At 43.4% G+C, this 18,357-nt stretch overlaps 1 protein-coding gene across 1 annotated transcript; it reads left to right on the top strand.

Annotated features, from left to right (window-relative positions):
- Positions 1–161: 161 nt before the first annotated feature.
- Positions 162–17,877, top strand: pole (polymerase (DNA directed), epsilon). Its single transcript, XM_083784620.1, has 48 exons — positions 162–372; positions 547–676; positions 1,015–1,095; positions 1,258–1,302; positions 1,408–1,500; positions 1,867–2,021; positions 2,363–2,507; positions 2,599–2,679; positions 2,812–2,919; positions 3,022–3,132; positions 3,229–3,314; positions 3,428–3,547; positions 3,664–3,796; positions 3,891–4,004; positions 4,120–4,332; positions 4,618–4,725; positions 5,316–5,444; positions 5,530–5,632; positions 5,853–5,999; positions 6,148–6,293; positions 6,440–6,588; positions 6,728–6,820; positions 6,941–7,243; positions 7,331–7,526; positions 7,832–8,046; positions 8,298–8,400; positions 8,540–8,620; positions 8,734–8,856; positions 8,963–9,163; positions 9,572–9,784; positions 10,259–10,402; positions 10,547–10,687; positions 10,881–11,034; positions 11,410–11,516; positions 11,693–11,869; positions 11,955–12,178; positions 12,405–12,625; positions 12,959–13,163; positions 13,363–13,536; positions 13,803–13,928; positions 14,103–14,235; positions 14,315–14,522; positions 15,156–15,287; positions 16,406–16,599; positions 16,755–16,955; positions 17,111–17,236; positions 17,334–17,423; positions 17,515–17,877. Exons 1-48 carry the CDS (start codon positions 290–292, stop codon positions 17,635–17,637), a joined length of 6,888 nt encoding a protein of 2,295 aa, XP_083640746.1. The 5' UTR covers positions 162–289; the 3' UTR covers positions 17,638–17,877.
- The last annotated feature ends 480 nt before the right edge of the window (positions 17,878–18,357 follow it).

Genomic DNA, 18,357 nt, shown 5'->3' with positions numbered 1-18,357 from the left:
ATGCCCCACCATGACAAAAATATGACGTGACTTGTGACAAGGAGAGAGGGAGGGGCTACGCTCAGGAAGCTACCCCATGATCTCGCGGCAACAGCAAGAGCGCGCCAAACTGCCAAAGTAAGAACACACACAACAACAGTGTGGGTCTGGACTCTGTCTGGAGTCTGTGGCCTCGTAGCTGTCAAATCGTACTGTGTTGACATATTTCTCGAAAACGGATAAATGATAGATAGGCTGTAAACAACGGAATATATTTTCTCGTGGCATAACTTCAAGGCCACAATACAAGATGGTTTATCAAAACAGTTACACTAGTGGAAGGTGGAATCGAGCTGACCGCGGACAACAAGGAGGAGATTCAGAAAATCAACAGTAAGTTGTGTCGCAGGCTAGGACGCTTTGCTTATAGTTTAATTATAGTTTCATAATATCATACTAAACCCTTGTCACATAGTGACGTTCTTCTTGACCATGAGACAATGTGATCATAAACTAGACGTTCATGTAGGAGATGATATGATTTCTGTTCTGATCTCTTTCAACCAGGGATGATGGGTCGGCCGCCCTCAAGCGGTTGGAGAGCAGTCAGTTTACTGACGAGATGGACGCGCGTTTCGGTTTCGACAGGATGAAGGAACCAGGAGAGAAGACAGGCTGGCTCATCAACATGCACCCTGTAGGTCCACAGTTCTCCACACACGTCACAGACACAGACACAAATCCTCCTGGCTGGACCTGTATATGAACATTTCAAATATACTTGTAACTTGCCAAACCAAGGTCTAAGTTTCTCCATGGAAGTAAAAGGACTTAAAATAGTGTTTGCATAATGTATTTCATTTAGCATTTTCATTGTTCAGTATTGCATGCTTTAACTCAGTGAGTGTACACATATATTATTTATTACAAATAAATAAATGAAGGCGATTTTAGGGTGCATAATGTTCTACTAAAGTAAATTGATTTCTGTTCTGAGAGCAGAGCACCAAATATCATTATTCATTCTACTTTCAGACAGAGATTCTGGATGATGATAAAAGAATGGTCAGTGCTGTGGATTATTATTTCATTGAGGAAGATGGAAGCAGGTTCAAGGTGAGGGACAATAATATTGGCAAAAAGATTCATTTGTTATCAATAAGTGGTTACATTAGGCCGTGAGAGACACACAGGCACAGCTGCTATGTAACAATACATGAACAGGATTTAAAATGTCCTTTTTTCAACATTTTCATTTGATTTGTATTTTTCCTTTAGGTTGGCCTCCACTTTAAACCATATTTTTACATAGCCACTAGAAAGGTAAGTAGATTTCTTAAGGCTGTCTTTTTCCCCCTTTTTTTTCTCTTCTTTTTTTTACTTGGAAGGAAAAACACACCAAACAAATGCTCTGTACTTTCAATTCAGAACTGTGAAAGAGAAGTCACCTCATTCTTGTCCAAGAAGTTCCATGGAAAAGTGGCAAAGTTGGAAGTGGTCACCAAGGAGGACCTAGATCTGGTGGGATATTTACTGTTCATTTAAACTGATTTCTAGTTATTGTTTATAACATTAGAGCAATCTTGTGTCACTGTTTTAAAATCAAAACCTTGTAATTTCTTTGTCAGTTTTCTCAGAAATTATGTGAGCTTACTTCATACCTTATCACAATATACATGTACCTTAGTGTCATAATGACATACTCTTGCTTTGTTTGGTCTTACTCTTGTAAGACACTTTGTGTGTGTGTGTGTGTGTGTGTGTGTGTGTGTGTGTGTGTGTGTGTGTGTGTGCGTGTGTGTGTGTGTGTGTGTGTGTGTGTGTGTGTGTGTGTGTGTGTGTGTGTGTGATCTATCAAAACATTACCTAAAACTGTGTTCTCTATAGCCTAACCATCTGGTTGGACTGAAGAGAAATTACATCAAGCTGTATTTCAACACACTGGATGACCTCATGAAGGTCAAACGTGAGATCTCTCCTGCTGTACGCAAGAACAAAGAGAGAGACCAGTCCAATGACACGTACACTTCAATGTTATCCAGGTACTGCCTGTTTGATGATGAGGATTCCAAACTTCCACATGTGGAGTATATATATATATATATATATATGTGTAATATAGTCATTTTCTAAAGGTTCTATTGATTTATTTAATTTTAGAAAATAGCAGACCTACAAGCTCACAGCGCATCGCAACATACTACGAGCTTGTAGATTGGCTATTTTCAATTATATGCATGAAAATAGTACAAATGAAAGGGAAATATACAATACAACAATATTCCCATCCCATGCTATATTATTCCCTGTTTCTGTTCTCTTTTTTGGCCTTATACCTGATACTATAAACTGCCCATAAATATATGTAACATCTGCTCTTCAGCGCCTTGTCAGGTGGAAACGTGATGTCAGCAGATGAGGACGGGAGATCCAAGAAGATTTCAGATCAGTTAGACAACATAGTGGACATGAGAGAATACGACGTGCCTTACCATATGCGCCTGTCCATCGACCTCAAGATCCATGTGGTAAAAACGGATGGAAATTCGTTAACTCTGTGATCTAGAAATGTCTCTCCAGTGTTAGTGGTGTTCTCGCTAATCGTCATTTGTTCCTCAGGCCCACTGGTACAATGTCCGATACAGGGGCAGCGCTTATCCACCAGAGATTGTACGCAGAGATGACCTTGTTGAGCGACCAGTATGCATCTTTTTTTCTACATACAGTGGCTACTATATAATTTCCTCAGAGTTCACATATTAGATTTTCTGTAAACCGTCCTTAATTATTGCTGATTTTATTTATGTGATTTGTTTTGTTTTACTTTTTTAGGACCCTGTTGTTTTGGCTTATGACATAGAAACCACCAAACTTCCTCTAAAATTCCCAGATGCAGAGACTGATCAGATTATGATGATATCCTACATGATTGATGGGCAGGTTTGTTTAACTTTAATTATAATAAATAATAATCCCCTCTGTACTTGTGTCATATGTCTGTCATCGCATATTTACTCCGTAACATATTTTGTTTGTATAAAGGGCTTTCTGATAACAAACAGAGAGATCGTCTCTGAGGACATTGAAGATTTTGAATTCACCCCAAAGCCAGAATATGATGGACCTTTCACTGTGTTCAATGAAGTTGATGAGGTAAGCAGTGGAATTTGATATGGTAGAGCTGTAGTAGGAATGCTATTATACCCTGAAATATATTTAAAAAAAACTGTGTTTTCCTTTTTGCTGCAGGCGGCACTCATTCAGAGATTTTTTGATCATGTTATGGAAACCAAGCCAAACATTTTTGTAACTTACAATGGAGACTTCTTTGATTGGTAAGTTATTTCATACTTGACAGTTAACATGTTGAATGTTAACTGACTTAAGTGGTGTTTATAGATGACACCATTGTAATCTTCCCCAAAACACTGTTTCTCTATCTTTCAAGGCCTTTTGTTGAGACCAGGGCTGCCCACCATGGACTGAATATGTACAGGGAAATTGGTTTCCAGAAGGACAGTCAGGGAGAGTACAAGGCGAGTCAGGCCATCCACATGGACTGCCTAAGGTTTGTATGCCCATGATAATGAACATGCTACATTTGTCTAAAATCAATCCTTAACTATCATTATTTGTGTTTAGATGTTTTATTGAATTGTATATTGCTTCTTACCTGTGTCCTAGGTGGGTCAAGCGAGACAGCTACCTGCCTGTGGGCAGCCATAACCTGAAAGCAGCTGCTAAGGCCAAGCTGAGTTATGATCCTGTTGAGCTGGACCCTGAGGAGATGTGCCGCATGGCGACAGAGGAACCACAGGTACAGACAAAGCTCATTGACTGAATTGATGGGGCTGATGTGAATTTGTTGCAGTCATTGCAGCTTTAACTGACATTTATCCTCTTCCTATCAGACATTAGCCACCTACTCTGTGTCAGATGCTGTGGCCACATATTACCTCTATATGAAATATGTTCACCCCTTCATATTCGCTCTCTGCACCATCATTCCAATGGAGCCGGATGAGGTTGGTCTAATGTGCAATTCATAACAAAAATAAATACATTCTAGAAATTAAAGGCACTTCTATTCCACCACTTTCTGTGCTTTGATTTGCTTTTGTTTTTGCTTCGGTGACTTAGGTGCTGCGTAAAGGTTCTGGAACGCTCTGCGAGGCATTGCTCATGGTGCAGGCTTTCCATGCCAACATTGTCTTCCCCAACAAACAGGAGCAGGTTTTCAACAAGCTGACAGATGACGGTCATGTCTTGGACTCTGAGACCTACGTTGGGGGTCACGTGGAGGCGCTAGAGTCCGGAGTGTTCCGCAGTGACATCCCATGTCGTTTTAAAATGGTACAGGCAATCCGTTTCTTTTTCATTTTTACCCTTTTTTTATTCTTTTCATTATTTTGAGACCAGGCAGGTCACGTTTAGCATCACAGGCCATTCAATTCAGAGAGAAATGGGTCCCATATCGAGGTGGTTTCAGTCCTTCATAGTCCGTTCACTCATAATGGCTCCATGGTTTTTATACATCGATATTACAGGCAATCCTTTTCATCTCCCTGCTCATTCTTGGTTGTACTCGGTTGATCATCAGACTCTCAGTGATGATGTTTTTCTGCTGCATGTTGACAGAACCCAGCGGCATTTGACTTCCTGCTGAATAGGGTTGAGATGACGATGCGTCATGCGATTGAGGAAGAGGAGAAAGTGCCCTTGGAGCAGGTCACCAACTTCAATGAGGTCAGTAAAAGTTCCATGTAGTTGAGTCACAGACTAAGTTTCTGTGACCATCCTCTGGCAAGGATGGTTTGATGATTGATTTGACCTCTATGGACCCTTTATAAAAGATTTAGCCCCCAGGTCCCTCGCAAAAATCCCAGCATTTTTTGCTAGAGGGCCAAATTCAAAATGGCGCCCGGCGCCATAGCCAAAAAATTACTTTTGATCCAAATGACCTAGAATCATGTATGAAGACACTTTTTCATACAAGTCAACCATGAGGATTCCAAATCTGACACCATTTTAATCATAAGACCACGTTTTGGTGCGGTCTTAGTCATCATAGCTTAGTTTTCGGCAGTGGAAAATGGTAGTCGACGAACATGTCTTGTCTTAGTTTTAGTCTGCGAAATCAACACTGCTCATAGTCAGGTCATACAGCACTATTACCTGTTTTATTAAATGTGTGATATAATGTGTCAGTGTTAGGCCTGAGTCAGGGAAGTGGATGCTCCTGCCATGCATAGTCTGTTGTGGGAACTGGTGGAGGTGCGACAGGCCTAGTGAAGAACACCAACTGCAGGTTGAAGGAGTAACTGGTGTTTTCTCAGGTGTGTGAAGACATCAAGAAGAAGCTTATTTCCCTGAAGGAAGTCCCAAACAGGATAGAATGCCCCCTCATCTACCATCTGGATGTTGGAGCAATGTACCCCAACATCATTCTAACCAACCGGCTGCAGGTAAACAAAGTACACATCGTAGGAGAGCACGTAGAAATATGGAAATGCAACAAATGTAGCAAAATGTAACTCTCTACCTCTGCAGCCATCCGCCATTGTTGATGAGGTGACTTGTGCTGCCTGTGACTTCAACAAGCCTGGTGCCACCTGTCAGAGGAAAATGGCATGGCAGTGGAGAGGGGAAATCAGTAAGTTGAATATGTGATAAATAACATAACAAAGGAATACATTTTAAAAGGTAGTTTGCAATTGCAGAACTATTTACAGGTTGAACTACCATTCACATGCAGGCTGTTTGTTTTTCTGTCCTCTGAATTGTTTATTTTAATTTTTAAATTTTATTATCAGGCTCCTTCATATGCAACTAGAAAAGGTCATGCTCATAACCTTTTCTCCCTGTGTCTGCAGTGCCAGCCAGCCGCAGTGAGTTTCACCGTATTCAGCAGCAACTGGAGTCAGAGAAGTTCCCTCCTTTCTTTCCTAACGGTCCGCCTCGGGCCTTCCACTCACTGAACCGTGAGGATCAGGCAAAGCATGAGAAAAAACGCTTGGCAGGTAATCTTCCAACTACCTCTGTTTTGAAATCCTGTGAATGTATCAAAGTATACTTCTGGCCAGGCCAATGTCTGTCTGTGCCTGTAGCTGTTAATATGAGTTGGCACCTACGACTTGTCCTCTATATTGCTGGGTTGTCTCGTTTCAGACTACTGCAAGAGGGCTTATAAGAAGGTACATGTCACCAAGCTAGAGCAGAGAGTCACCACCATCTGCCAGAGGGAGAACTCCTTCTATGTGGACACTGTCAGAGCTTTCAGGGACAGACGCTATGAATTCAAGGGACTTCACAAGGTAACTGTGAGAAGGGGCTTCATAGTAACTCTTAGTGAGAGTACATTGTACAATTATAGTAACTGCTGGTAGACTCAATAACATATTTCACTGACTCCCTTCCATTTCACTACACACTACTCATGCTACAAGTGTTCTTCTTGCAGGTTTGGAAGAAGAAGCTGTCTGTAGCTCAGGACAACGGAGACGCTGCTGAGATAAAGCGCTGTAAGAACATGGAGATCCTCTATGATTCTCTTCAAACGGCCCACAAGTGTATCCTCAACTCCTTCTATGGCTATGTTATGAGGAAAGGGTACGAGACCTTAACTTTTTTTTCTGGAAATCTTTTACTGAATTCACTGTAATGGGGATTCAGGTTGTGTTAAGTGATGTACAGTATGCAGTGCTATGCTTCTGACTCCATAGCGAATGTTTGTTTTCCTCCCCATCAGAGCACGCTGGTACTCCATGGAAATGGCCGGCATTGTGTGCTTCACTGGGGCAAATATCATCACCCAGGCCAGAGAGCTCATTGAGCAGATAGGGTGAGTCAAATGTACAAGCTCGTCAAGAAAATCCATTGTTTAGGCTTGCTTCCACTTACAGCAGTGCAGATATGTAAAGTGAAACACAAATCACATTTTCCTACTATCTCCGTGGCTCAGGCGGCCCCTTGAGTTGGACACCGACGGTATCTGGTGTGTCCTACCCAACACATTTCCTGAGAACGTTGTGGTGAAGACCAGCAACGAGAAGAAGCCCAAGGTGACCATCTCCTACCCAGGAGCCATGCTGAACATCTTGGTGAAGGAGGGCTTCACCAACGACCAGTACCAGGAGCTGGTAGATCCCGTCAACCTCATCTACGAGAGCAGGTCTGAGAACAGCATATTTTTTGAAGTGGACGGACCCTACCTGGCAATGATCCTGCCTGCCTCCAAGGAGGAAGGGAAGAAGCTGAAGAAAAGGTATGATTAATGAACACTGCTTATGCTAATGAGGAGCAGCAATGGACAATGGAGCTGATTTGTGTGTTGTCTCTCTTCTCTGTCCAGGTATGCTGTGTTTAATGAGGATGGCTCCTTGGCTGAGCTGAAGGGCTTTGAAGTGAAGAGGAGAGGAGAGCTCCAGCTCATTAAGATTTTCCAGTCCTCTGTGTTTGAGGCTTTCCTCAAAGGCACCAATCTGGAGGAAGTCTATGCATCTGTGGCCAAAGTGGCAGACTACTGGCTGGATGTGCTCTATAGCAAGGTACAATACAGCCAATTAATAATAACATGTCGTTTTGCTGACTTTCTGTACTTGGTCCCATCCTTTATTCCCGTCCACACCAAATGTCTTCGTGAAAATAGCCGATTTACAAGCTCACAACGGGCTGTGTTGTAACGCATTGTGAAGTTGTAGATTGGCTATTTTCACTAAATGTTCTCCCGTTTATGCAGAATGTTCACCTATTACAACATTCCCAGAATAGGGATACTAGGGTTCATGTAGTTCATATACAATTAGGGATAAAGTCAAGTCACATCTCTCACTCTTAATACGTGTGCGTGCAGGCTGCCAATATGCCGGATGCAGAGCTCTTTGAGCTGATCTCAGAGAACCGCTCAATGTCTAGGAAGCTGGAGGACTATGGAGCGCAGAAATCCACCTCCATCAGCACAGCCAAAAGGCTGGCTGAGTTCCTGGGGGACCAGATGGTGAAGGATGCCGGCCTAAGCTGTCGCTTTGTCATCTCACGCAAGCCAGAGGGAGCCCCTGTCACTGAGAGGTATGTACTGTACGTTATGTACTGTAGATGAGAGATATCATGCATGCACATAAAATGTGTCCAGGTGCGGGACAAACAATAGACTAACATAAAGAAAATGAAGTCTGCACCGATATGTATACGCTCCAAATCTTTATTGCAAGTTCAACGATTCAATCACATGATTATGGATGTTCATCGTCCTGATGAATGATGATGATTGAACCAGTCCCAGAGAAGAGACTTCTGTTTCTTGCTTGTCGTTCTGTCAGGGCAATTCCCATGGCTATTTTCCAAGCTGAGCCAAGTGTAAAGAAGCATTTTCTGCGTAAGTGGCTGAAGATGCCCGGCCTCCATGAATTGGACATCCGCACTGTAAGTCTACAGTTAAACATTAATCTTCATTCTGATTTAAATTATACAAAAGAAGTAGCTTAATTTGTCCCTTTGATTATCTGTTTAAAATTAACTCCCTGTTCTTGCTACTGTAAATGTTATTCTATTATCCTCTAAGATCCTTGACTGGAATTACTACATTGAGAGGTTGGGTAGCTGCATCCAGAAAATCATTACTATACCAGCAGCTCTGCAACAGGTAACCAGTACCACAACAAACAATGCTTTTGATTGATCTCGACTGAGCAGCCTGTCTTTATCTACAGATAGACCGTAATATAAATATTGTGATTGTGTCCTTTTCATCATAAGGTGAAGAACCCTGTGCCCAGAGTGAGGCACCCAGACTGGCTCCACAAGAAACTCCTGGAGAAGAACGACGTCTTCAAACAGAAGAAGATAAGCGAGCTGTTCACCAGTGAGGGCAAGAGACAGGTAGGTTCACCTCTCTGACACACACACACAACACATTGCACACAGACTACACTAACTTTATCTATAACACTTTAATCTAAACATTTCTTTATTTTTTTGGTCTCAGGTTAACCAGCACCAGGAGCCAGCAGACATGGAGGACTTTGGGATGCCAGTAGCCAAGCCCCTCAAGCCAGCTATCCTGATAACCACCAAGCGTAGGCGTGTCTCGCAGGGCGAGGACAGCCAGGTGGAATCTCAGGACGCGGAGCTTACCCAGTCCTGGAGAGAGATCCTGGGAGCGCCACCGCCTATGGGAAAGACACGGGTAGGCACGCATCGCAAACTGTAACCTAAACCTCTTTTCTGAATGTAGTGTTTCTTCATAGTACATGCACTGCCCTCAAGTTGACTCTGTGGGGAAACTTCAAGCCTTATTTAACATTTAATGTTAAATAATATATTTATAAAACCAGTAGATTATCCACAGTAAATTAATTTAAGACATATCCTTGCTAGTGAACAAAGGTGCCAATAGGTCATGTCAATAAATATTCAAAAGACAAACACTTCGGTAGTCGTAGGTTGGCGTAGAGGTAAAGCACTAGCCCACCACCGCTGAGACCAGGGTTCAATTCCGTGTTGCATGCTGCTCGACCTGGCGCTCCAACAACTGTTTCCTAACACCCTCAACAGCCCAAAAACATGGGCAGTAACATCACATGTCTTTCTGCAGGAGGAGCGTCTGGTGTGGCTGCGCTACCATAAGAAGAAGTGGGAGCTGCAGCTCAAACAGAGGAAGGAGAAGAAGAAGAGACGGAGGTTACTGGACGGAGAGGCGCAACCTGTAGGAGGAGGTCTGATCAGAGACGGACCGACCACGGGCCTCGGTAGCTACCTCCGCCGGACGGCACGCAGCATCCTGGACATGCCCTGGCAGATAGTACAGGTAAACTGACAACGTGGGACATATGGGACTTGTAGTGGTGTTGTAAATTAGACTTAGTAGTAGGGCTGGGTACTGCTTTCAACCTCACGATCGATACGTATCACGATAGAGAGGCCACGATGTGATATTTATCGCGACGCCCGTTGATTTTAACCATACATAGATCGTCACTGTTGGGCAGAAACTGATGCTTTCTTTTGTTTTTGTTTTTAAAGCTGTGTCATGCACAGCATTGCCTGCCGTATTGATACTGTATCCTTCTGTAACGATATGATTATCGGCAAGGAATGCGATGCAATCTTTGCTGTGTATAGACAACAACATCGCACTCCCGTGCGGGTGACGTTGCAGTGCTCTCCGAGTCAAGCATTTCTTATCTTATTCTCTACTGGTGTGTTTAAAAAGGGACTTGTGTTGTAAATTGGACATGTAGTATTCCAATCTAACTGGCTGTCCTTTTCCCTCCATTTTCAGATTGCAGAGACGAGTCATCCTGGTCTGTACAAGTTATGGGCTGTGATTGGAAATGACCTCCACTGCATGAAGCTCAACATCCCGCGGGTCTTCTATGTCAATCAGAAAGTCCCCAAGCAGGAGGAGGGAGTCTCATACAAAAAAGTACACACATAAAGGCTTGTCATGAATTAGCAGTAGGCTAGTATTATCAGTAGGGCAAGTACCGGTAATCATGCTACAGTACATGTACAGTGGACTCTTTGTCAGCAGCTTTGATTATGTTACAGTGACGTATTATGCTTCCAGGTGAACCGTCTGCTGCCTCGCTCCAACATGGTCTACTATCTGTACCAGTACTCTGTACCAGAGGACATGTACCAAGAGCACATCAATGAAATTAACGCTGACCTCTCCGCCCCTGATATTGAGGGTGTCTATGAAACACAGGTAACATATTGTATTGGGATCTAAGAAACATTTTTCACTCCAGCTGTGAGGGTTACGTTATAGGATTAATTGATTCTAGATTTATATTATAATGTTTGTTTCAGCTCCTAATGTATCAAAGATAATTGATTGACACATGCACCACAGTGGAGTGGGTAATGCAATCCTCTGGTCACCATGGCTTCTTTTGTAGGTTCCTCTGTTGTTCCGTGCCCTGGTGCAGCTGGGCTGCATGTGTATGGTCAATAAGCATGTGATGAGGGACCTGGCAGGCAGAGAGGCAGACACCTTTGACCTGGAGCATCTGGACATGAAGTCCCTGGCCCAGTTCAGCTACCTGGAACCTGGTACGACCTTATCCCAATTAGGACTGAGGCCGATAGAGGATAGTTACAGTTAGCATGTACTGTACATAGCAACAAGAACCCCAAAAAGAGTTCCCGTCCTAAATGGGTTATTTTAGACATTTCGACTTATTACATGCTACAGTGGTAAGTGTCAGGAATGACGGGGTACAGAGAGAGAGAGAGAGAGAGATATGCCACATACTGTGAGTCTGATTCAATCACATGTCATACTGTAATTACTTAACATGGTGGCTGAACTCATGTTAACTTAATTTTAATCAGTGATAACAATATAATGTTAACATTATATATTGTCCAAGAAAATTCATAAAAATTGGCTCTTGTCAATGTGTGTTTTGTTTCCTTCTCTCTCAGGGAGTGTTCGTCACATCTATCTGTACCACCACAGCCAGGGTCACAAGGCTCTGTTTGGTCTGTTCATCCCTTCACAACGCAAGGCCAGTGTCTTTGTTCTGGACACAGTAAGAAAAATACAACCTTTACCTTATCTCGTCCATCACGATCAGCTTCTTAGCGTGTTTTGATTTTGACTTGAGCGGTGACTTTCAGGACCGCTACTGACCGCTACTGCTTACTCAGATGATTTTAAATACAGTAAATGACATGTAAATACGGTCTGTCTTTAAATTCACCTAAGGTCCGAAGCAACCAAATGCCCAACCTGAGTTCCCTTTATGGAGCAGAACGCACAGCTCTACTGGAGAAGACTACCGAGGACCTCCTGCCTCCAGAGAAGCACAACTTTGAGGTGCGGGCTGAAAATGATGCCAAGGCAATCAACCGGGCTCTGCAGCGCATACTGCTCAACTACAAGGTAAAATTAAGTCCTCCTTAACCTTCTGATGTTCCAGTCTCTCATTAATGTTATGATTAATAACATGGAGTCTCTCCTCTTGTAGGAAGAGCGCCGTGGACCCACCCTGATAGCAGTGCAGTCTAACTGGGAGTTGCGGCGACTGGCGGCGCAGATGCCAGTGCTGGAGGAGTTCCCAGTGGTTCCTGTACACGTAGTGGACGAGATCAGCTACAATGTGCTGGACTGGCAACGCCACGGCGCCCGACGCATGATCCGCCACTACCTCAACCTGGACAGCTGCCTGTCGCAGGCTTTCGACATGGCCAGGTACCTTGGGACGAACACATACACACACACACGCACTCAATACGGGCTATCTGGGGCCGGTGTAGAGTCTGTCGACCCTAACACACGTGCACACAAGTGCACTCTCGTATCTGTAGGTCTTAACAAATATTTCTATTTGATTTCAATGTCTAGATGTTCTTGCTCTGTTAAAAGTGGCAACTCATCTCATCCCTCTATGACTATTCCCTCTTCCTCTTGTTCTCAGGTACTACCACTTACCAGTGGGGAACCTCCCTAAGGATGTGTCCATCTTCGGCTCAGATCTGTTCTTGGCCAGACACCTGAAGAAACACAACCACCTGCTGTGGCTCTCCCCCACAGCCAGGCCCGACCTGGGGGGTAAGGAGGCAGACGACAGTCGCCTGGTCATGGAAAGTGACGATAGAGGCTCTGTGGAGATCAACATGCAAGGGTGCTACTCCACAGGTATACAATCACAGTTGTTCTTATTCAAGATTGAGCATTGATGTATTGTGCACTTTTTGTTTGGATTGGAATAGCCTTTGGGAAGCCCTGGTCCTTTTTCTAGCGATTTATGTTTTAAAACGGAATGTGTTTCCCTTCTTGGCCAGGTCTCTTGTAAAGGGAGATTTTATATCTGGAACAAATAACAAGGTCTAATAACGGTACTTGGAGGCCAGTCTGAACAACTGATCCTTTCGGTGCCATGCATACAAATGCTGTGTTTGGTGCCGTGTTGTTAAAATGTTAAAATAAAGGAACATCTGAACAGTGTGTGGATTGCCTGGTTTCTCTCAGCGTGTGTGGAGCTGGACCTGCAGAGCCTGGCGGTGAACACCATCCTTCAGTCGCAGCATGTGAATGACATGGAGGGAGGAGCCAGTCTGGGTGTCAGCTTTGATGTCATCCAGCAGGCATCACTAGAGGACATGATGTCAGGAAACCAGGGAGCCAGCGCCCTCGCTAGCTATGACGAGACGGCCCTCTGCTCCAACACCTTCAGGTCTGTTACCGTTGGGGCGGGTCAACATACTGTAGAAAATTATCCACGAGAATTGTTGAGGAAACATGTGAGCTTGTAGATCAGCACTTTTTTAATAGACTTTTCACCTACGTATCCTACCCTTACATGCCTGAAATATGTCAGGTTGAAAGTGGCGGTTAAACATATTCTACTGGTTCTTACTGGGTGCTGTTTGTAGGATTCTGAAGAGCATGGTTGTGGGCTGGGTCAGGGAGATCACGCAGTTCCACAATGTCTACGCGGACAACCAGGTGATGCACTTCTACCGGTGGCTGCACTCCCCCAGCTCTCTGCTGTACGACCCCGCGCTGCACCGCACCCTGCACAACATGATGAAAAAGGTCTTCCTGCAGTAAGTGACACCCGTCCATGTCATCCAATCCTGTGTGAGATTAATGGCATATACAGTACACGCAGATCACATATCTCCATTTAACCACATTTAACCCTAGCATCCCTATTCTGGGCAAACCAATCTCCACAGATTTACGGTATTTTAAAATCTAGTAAAATTAGACGTCTATTTATTCTATTATGACTGTTTGTCTTCCATGTGTCACCTACACTTGTTGAAATCACAACGGTGTCACAACTTAAAATAACGTCTGGTCTTCTTAGGCTGGTTGCAGAGTTTAAGCGTCTAGGTTCTACTGTGGTCTACGGGAACTTCAACCGCATCATTCTGTGTACGAAGAAACGCAGGATTGATGATGCCATTGGCTACGTGGAATACATCACCAACAGGTTAGAAATATTAATTCCACCTTATTACTATCGTCAGACAAAATATCACTACTCCTCAGGAAATCAAGTTTCCTGTGGCTTCTCCTACTTTGCTGCCCATTTAGCATTAATTTGAAGTCAAGAAAAGCCTCACAGAAAATCACATTCCTGAATGTTTTCTCCTTCTCTTGACAGCATACATTCCCGGGAAATCTTTCACTCCCTGTCCATCTCCTTCTCTCGATGCTGGGAGTTCCTGCTGTGGATGGACCCAACCAACTATGGAGGAGTGAAGGGCAAACTGCCCAACAGCATCCTGTATGGAGAGGTACCTCGGACCGCTTCTCCTCTCAGCTAGTTGCCTTTTTTCCTCCACAGAACTAAGTTCCCTTCATGTTGCCTTTTAGGATGGAGCCAAGCAAAAGAAAAAGACTCGAGGGGATGGAGAGGAAGATGGCAGTGAGGATGAGGAGGAAGTAGAGGGCAAAGACGAGGAAGGCGACAGGGATGGAGAGGGCGACGAGGTAGAGGAGCTGATTGAGAGCAACTGGAACATCATGCAGTATCTACCGCAAACAGCCTCCTGTCAAAAATACTTCCTCATGATTGTATCAGGTAAATCTCAAATATATCATTACCTGAATAATGTGTTGTACCCCTATGATGCTTCAACTTTGAGTGTTGTCGTGTAGTGTGTCGAAGACAAACCTTTTTTTGTAACTTTTTATTATCATTTTCCAAGTAGAAAATTCAATAAACTATTACATGAAAAGCACATACGTGGAAAACTAAAAATGAAATGTAAAATAAAGAAACAAACACAATAAAAAAACAATTGTGTCGAGTAGGGTGTTATATCACATGGATCAACATACTAATGAATTACTCGTAAAATAATCCCCAAACCCTTCAAGTTAAGGGCAAGTTAAGGGCTGCAATTCCCAAATGTGAATCTATCCTATGCTGCCACTGATTGACTTGCATGCAAACCCTGGTTGACCTTGGTCCAATATGTCCACTTCTTCCAGTTCCTTGCATATTGCTCTGCCCTTAGCCTAAGAGAGAAGTTATTAGTCTATCTCGGTTACTACGTCCAAGACAAACCTATTAACCTAACAGCCCTCGTTTGATTGCAGCTTGTCCTGACGAATGCCATTGAAAAATCTTTCAAATATACAGTACCCTACTTGTGTCACCCTCACCCACCTCACTGTCTGTTGTTTTTTTAACACGCCATCCCCTTTTCAGCTTACATCGCAGCTGTTTACCACAGCATGAAGGAGGAACTGAGACGCAATGCCCCCGGAGCAACACCAGTCAAGAGGAGGGGAGGGAGCCAGGCTTCCCAGCAACCAGCGGGAGACCTGAGTGCACTTCCTGGTAAGTTACTGTAGTGGGGGACTGGTTCAGTTTCTAAATACTGCGAATCTGCGATTGAGTTTAGATATTGGTCCACAGTCTACACTGTTATTTTAAAGAAGGGGCGTAGCAGGTAATAAAACTAATGAATTAATTATAAAAAATAATCGATTTTGATCAGCAGCAGCAAGCAGGTTGGAGGGGCTTATTGCTGGTATTGGCCAGAGCACGGGGGTCTATCCCCTGTGCTAGACGGCTGAGATTGCTGAGGTGGAACGCAACACTCCAGTACTTACTTGCCGGATCAAACCCGTGACCTTGTGGTTGAAAGGCTCTACTGACTGAGCTACCTGGTTTTAATAAAATAATGGAATTAATTATACTAGAGCGGTGCCTGTTGGGCACTGGCCTACTTGGAACGATGCAAGTTGGAAATGAATGCCCCACCCAGATATCATGTCTGTCTTTTATGCCCATATATGGAGTTCTTAGTCAGGCATTCCCAAATATGGAGTCTATGCAGACGTCAGAATGATGTCAGAACAGGCCAGCTCCATATATAGACACTGGGCAGGGGCCCTGTCCAGAGCCAGGGCAAAGACCTTTTTGGGGCGGCTTTGGACAACCGTGGGCCCGACTTGATACCGGGCACTGCACCCCCGTGGTGGCCTGGAACGCTGGAATGTCGAATTTGAAGTCGGTGGGGCGAACGGTTCTAATGTGGATTAGAGACGTACGTACAGAGACTTTGTGCATTTATAGTTGGATAATAGATTTGGGACGGTGGCATTTCTACAAGCTCTCACGTGTCTTAATGCATTGTCTTGTGAGCTTGTAGACCGGCTATTGTTTTTACTATATTGTACGACAAAGTCCAAAATAAGCTCTCAACGTGTCTTAATGCATTGTCTTGTGAGCTTGTAGACCGGCTATTGTTTTTTCTATTGTACGACAAAGTCCAAAATACTTGATGCCCTATAATTTAGTTGATAATAAACATTCTATTGAAATGTATTCTCTTTGATTTGTTGATATATTTAAATAATACAAAATATTAGCTTCTCAGTTATTTCTATGAATAGAAAAATGAATGTTCTAAAGCTAAATTGTTATTGTAATGTTCTAAATCTGTTGCACAGGTATGATCTCCTTCTCTCAGGATTACGTGTCCAATGAGTTGACACAGAACTTTTTCACAATCACTCAAAAAATCCAGAAGAAGGTGACGGGCACCAGGAGTGTCACCCAACCTTCAGAAATGTTCCCTGACCTGCCTGGTTCCCACCTGTCACTCAACAACCCATCCTTGGAGTTTATCAAATATGTTTGCCAGGTACACCACCACACCTATCACACACATCTGCCGCACAAACGACGGTCAACACTATCAGTCTTTGTATAATATGCATCAAATGTAAATCATGTAAATAAGCAGGCATCACTGGAGAAATTATACTAGAATAATAAAAATGTCGCCGTTCTGTGTAGGTTCTTTCTCTTGATGCTAACATAACGAACCAGGTGAACAAGCTGAAGAGAGACCTGCTTCGACTGGTGGACGTAGGGGAATTCTCAGAGGATGCACAGTTCCGTGACCCCTGTAACTCCTACATCCTGCCAGAGGTCATCTGCCACCTCTGCAATTTCTGCCGTGACCTTGACCTCTGCAAGGACCCTTCGATGTCCCAGGTCAGAGAGCCAAGTAGAGTGAAGAGAGACTAAGAACATAATCAAACGCCCAGCAATGACAATGACACTTTTACTCAAAGTTTCACTCTATATTCCTTCTGGTGAGATGAACTTGTTTCTTCATTAGTTCAATTGCACGTTTTCTTGTCTTGCAGGATGGGTCTGTGTTGCCTCAGTGGTTCTGCTCTAACTGCCAAGCCCAGTATGAAACCGAGTGGATTGAGATGGCCCTGGTTGAAGCACTGCAGAAGAAATTAATGAGCTACACTCTACAGGACTTGGTGAATGAAGACATCTTGACTATACTGTGCGTCTTTTTACTTGCTAACTACTAAAAAGCTTTCTAACTAATAAAAATAACCACTGTCTCCTTCACAGACGTGCAGCAAGTGTAAAGGGGTGAAAGAAGCAAACATGCCTCTCTACTGCAAATGTGCTGGGGACTTTGCCCTCACCTTTCCAACAAAGGTTTGTATTCCAGAAGCATTGCATAACTGATTGAATAATAATCATCCCATCTGACGGCTTACTCAAAACTATGCTTCTGTTTCTTTCAAAGAATCTTTCTGAGCAAATCAAAGTGTTCCGGAACATCGCCTCCCACTACAACATGACTTTCCTCAACGAGACCATTGACTGGCTGCTGGCGATGAGCCCTCAGATCAGCCCGATCACTCGCTAACTGTAACATTAGTCACAGAGAGGCTCATTGGGATGGTCATCTGATCATCCTTTTAACAGGAAGCTATTATCGTGCCTCTCATTCTCTCATATTTCATTCTGTATGTGTGTGAATAAGAAAGTCTGGAAGACAGTTCAATTTTATTTTATTGTGGTTTGGAGTAGAAAAGTGTGGCTTTTGACTGCATCCTTGACCATGCGATATTGTAATTATGAATAAAAGTATATACATTGTCCGATATTTTTTTTGTTTTGTTCTTTTTTTACAATAAATAATTTTTCTAAATACATTTTTGTTGTTGCATGTATGAACCCCCTCACCCAGTTGGGGACATTCACACTTTGCCGTTACTTTCTCCACAGTTTCTGCTAATGTCTCAAAGGAATTGTCAGGATGAGAGGGTCCTCATGCACACCACTTCTCCACTCCGCTCACTGTTATATCTGGTCCTCCATCTTAACCTCATTGTTTCATAGATAACTCACTTGGTCTGATGGGCATCTCCCAGACCAGTAATTACATTTCAGTCTCTGAACTGAGACACAATTAGATTGGCTGCTCAGAGCTCCTGACAGATAAGTTCTCGAATAAGTACTCAAGTCTCGAATGAAGGAATAGAAGCACTTACTGTATACCTCTAAACTATGCCTACCATTTCCTTGTTTTTCCATTGTTTCTTTTAAACTTTTCAGAAATGTTCTAATGAAAAGCAATATGATG

Source organism: Protomyctophum parallelum (genome assembly GCF_964188405.1).
Source record: "Protomyctophum parallelum genome assembly, chromosome: 15".
Lineage (NCBI taxonomy): Eukaryota > Metazoa > Chordata > Actinopteri > Myctophiformes > Myctophidae > Protomyctophum > Protomyctophum parallelum.
The sequence above is the reverse complement of the archived record's forward strand: the minus strand, read 5'-3'. Positions and strand labels throughout refer to the sequence as shown.